Consider the following 3,465-nt stretch of genomic DNA (forward strand, 5'->3'; position numbering starts at 1 on the left):
TTTGTGGATTGTATGTTTAAAGAACAATCAAAATAGAAGTTTGCTTGCCAAATTGATCTGAGGAAACTGAGTCTTTCAGATATGTACAACAAAGCAAACCAGTCAAGTTATACTAGCTACAAAATGTCCTGGAGGTCCTGCTAACAATTCAAAAGTTGATCAGAATATAACCAAATTTCCCATTCTGAAATGAGACAGTATCTTCAAAAAAGATCCACGTTAGCCCATCATATTATCTTGGGATACGCACATGGGAAAGAACTTCATTGACAAGTTCTTAAGAACTGAAACTTTACCGATATGTTTTAAGAACTATTATATTAAGAACAATTAATTTTATACATCTCAAGATTCAGTTATTATCAAATATAGAAGCCCAGAGATTGCAACAAGTTAAATTGATTTATTTGATCTAATCATTATCAAAAATATCATCCTTGGAGCCATCATATGTGGAAAGCAAAGATGAAAGAAATTTGGAAGTTCTTTTCAAAAATTTTACTGATCTCTCCAGAATTTTTAAACATTATATTAATATTAAATTATTTAAGTTATTGAATTATCTTATTCTATCAATATTTTACTAGGGACTCCTGAGTGCCAGGGTATCATTATATTTTTAAAAAGATTTTAAAAATGTGATGTGTCAAAATCAGAGTAAGCCAAGGTTAAAACAAAAAATAAGACTTTTATTAGTATTTTGTCTCTTCCTTGCAGATCCAGAATGCAGAGAAGAGAGAGAAAGAGTACTTTTCTGAGTAGAATCCAAGAAGATACTTGGATGCCCTCTGTGGCATTTATACACATCCTCATGCTAGAATCATTCCCCTCATCAGACTCCTGATCCTGACTTTTGTCAATTACATTTAAGTCTCTAGTTTACTAAAATTCTATAAGAGTTGCCTTATAGAATTTGTCCAGGGACTCAAAATCAAAGTCCAGGCAGCATTAGCATCTAAGGAGATTTTTCCAATTATCTCTGAGTCTTGACCAAGAGCATCTGTGTTATTGGTATCAAGTGTCTATGCCTAACAGGAAGATGGGCAATCACACAGCAGTAAACACATTCCTTCTGTGGGGATTTTCCAGTTTCCCAGACCTGCAGAATCTCCTCTTTGTAGTGATTTTCTCCTCCCATGTGACCATCCTACTTGCAAATGTGTCCATAATGGTGGCCATCAAGCTCAGTCACAACCTCCACACCCCCATGTACTTTTTCCTCTTTGGCCTGTCCTTTTCAGAAACCTGTACCACGATGGTAATCATCCCCCGCATGCTAGTGGACTTGCTCTCAAAGAGCAAGACGATTTCTCTTCCTGAGTGTGCCACACAGATGTTTTTCTTCTTTGGTCTGGCAGCCAACAACTGTTTCATCATGGCTGCCATGTCCTACGACCGTTACACTGCCATCCACAACCCACTTCATTATCCCGTCCTGATGACGATAAAGATCTGCTTTCATCTCATGATGGCCTCCTGGGTGGTTGGGTTCCTGATTTCTCTCTGCATCACCATTATTATATTCAACTTATCTTTTTGTGACTCCAACAATATCCAGCACTTCTTCTGTGACATTTCTCCTGTGGTTCACCTTGCTTGTGATTACACTTCCCACGAAGCAATGGCTATTTTTGTGCTCTCTGCCTTTGTATTGGTGGGAAGCTTTATTTTAATTATGATTTCCTATGTCTTCATTGTGTCCTTAGTTGTGAAGATGCCCTCTGCAAAGGGGAGGTATAAGGCCTTCTCGACTTGTTCCTCCCACCTCACGGTCGTGTCTATACACTATGGATTTGCTTGCTTTGTCTACCTGAGGCCCAAGAACAGCGATTCCTTCCATGAAGACATGCTGATGGCTGTCACGTATACAGTGCTGACACCTCTGCTGAACCCCATAGTTTACAGTCTAAGGAACAAAGAAATGCAGATGGCCCTAAGGAAAGTAATAGGCAGTGTAATTAAATTTTTTTCTTATTTGACAAATAAAAAAAAATCTTAATAATTTAAAAAAAACTACTGCACACTAATGTTTAAAACTGAAAAAAAGTGGTTTATTTATAGTAAAAAATCATCATTATGTATATGAAACAATTAAAGTGCTAATTGATATATTCTGGCTTCACCATTTTCCTACTTCAAATTTTGCAGTTTTAAGCTGTTTTTAAATGTCACACTATGTACGTGTGTCTGTGTGTGTGTGTGTGTGCGCGCGCTCGCACATGCAGTAAACATGTTAAAATGCTATGAAATGCTATATTTTTGTGATATTATTTGCTTTGGGGGAAAAAGAAGATTTTATATTAAAGAGAGATGGTAAGGAAGAAAGAAAAAGGAAGCAGGTAAGAAAAGAGGAGGGTAGGAAAGAAGGTAGAGAAGAAAGGAAGGGAAGATGGGAGGGAGAGAAGAAGAAAGAATGAGAAAAAGAGATAACTCTTGTAATTAATTTAAAAAGAGCACAGTACAAACACATATAATTTGAATTAAATGTGACGATGGGCGCATTATCCAGATAAAATTAAAGTCAACTTAAGAGAACAATTTGTTCAAGTCTATTCAAACACATTTTTGGAATTAGAATGGAATGGATGAATTTCGGGGGATGGAGGGACTACCAAAAGAGCAATAGACTTTTTAACATACCAATTTCCATGGAAAATATTGAGATATCTGTCAAAGAGCTATTCTTCCTAATTACCTCTGCCTTAGAGCACTAGGCCAGATGGTTTAACAATTATTTGGTTCAAATTCTCAAGGAACAGATAATTTTAAAGTGCTTAGACCATGGAGATAATATTATTTCAACTGGCATCTTCGACCTCCAAAGTATGTACTTACCCTGTCACCCTACCAAAAGGCCCAAGCCCTACCTTTTTGCTGAATCTCTATTTCATAAGGACCAAAGCAAGCTTGGTCCTTATGCCATTCCTGGTCTGCTGCAATTTCTAGATACTCGGGCCTCTTCTGAAGGCACACTCAGTTGCCAGAACTCCTTGGAAGTATTCTGTTCACGCCTACAATCAGTGGTGCTCATTTGCCTGAAGGAGTCTTTGACCAACTGCCTCATGTTCTTGGCTTCAGTTATCTTATAGTTATTTAAATATTGGAGCTAAAATATTTAATTCATACATGACTTTAGCTATTATAAAATTTTGTGGATGATATACATTATGGCATTTATTTATAATTCATAAAATGAATTAATTTATATATTCACACAAATGAGTTACTTTATTAACATACTTTCTGACAGAAGTTAATACACAATTTTCTTTAGTCTCAGCATGAAAATTATTATTTTTTTTTTTTAAATTTTTTATTGTGGGTTGTTCAAAACATTACAAATTTCTTGACATATCATATTCCACACTTTGATTCAAGTGGGTTATGAACTCCCACCTTCACCCCATACACAGATTGCAGAATCACATCAGTTACACATCCATTGATTTACAAATTGCCATACTA

The 3,465-nt window shown here is 36.0% G+C and overlaps 1 protein-coding gene across 1 annotated transcript; it reads left to right on the plus strand.

Moving 5' to 3' along the window:
- Positions 1 to 1,039: 1,039 nt before the first annotated feature.
- LOC107134021 (olfactory receptor 10T2-like) lies at positions 1,040 to 1,984 on the plus strand (the record flags this gene model as incomplete). The annotated part of the gene is made up of 1 exon (XM_015476166.2): positions 1,040 to 1,984. A coding segment is annotated over exon 1 (945 nt), but the record flags the coding sequence as incomplete, so codon positions are not given.
- Between the last annotated feature and the right edge of the window lie 1,481 nt (positions 1,985 to 3,465).

Source organism: Marmota marmota, unplaced genomic scaffold (assembly GCF_001458135.2).
Source record: "Marmota marmota marmota unplaced genomic scaffold, marMar, whole genome shotgun sequence".
Classification (NCBI taxonomy): Eukaryota; Metazoa; Chordata; class Mammalia; order Rodentia; family Sciuridae; genus Marmota; species Marmota marmota.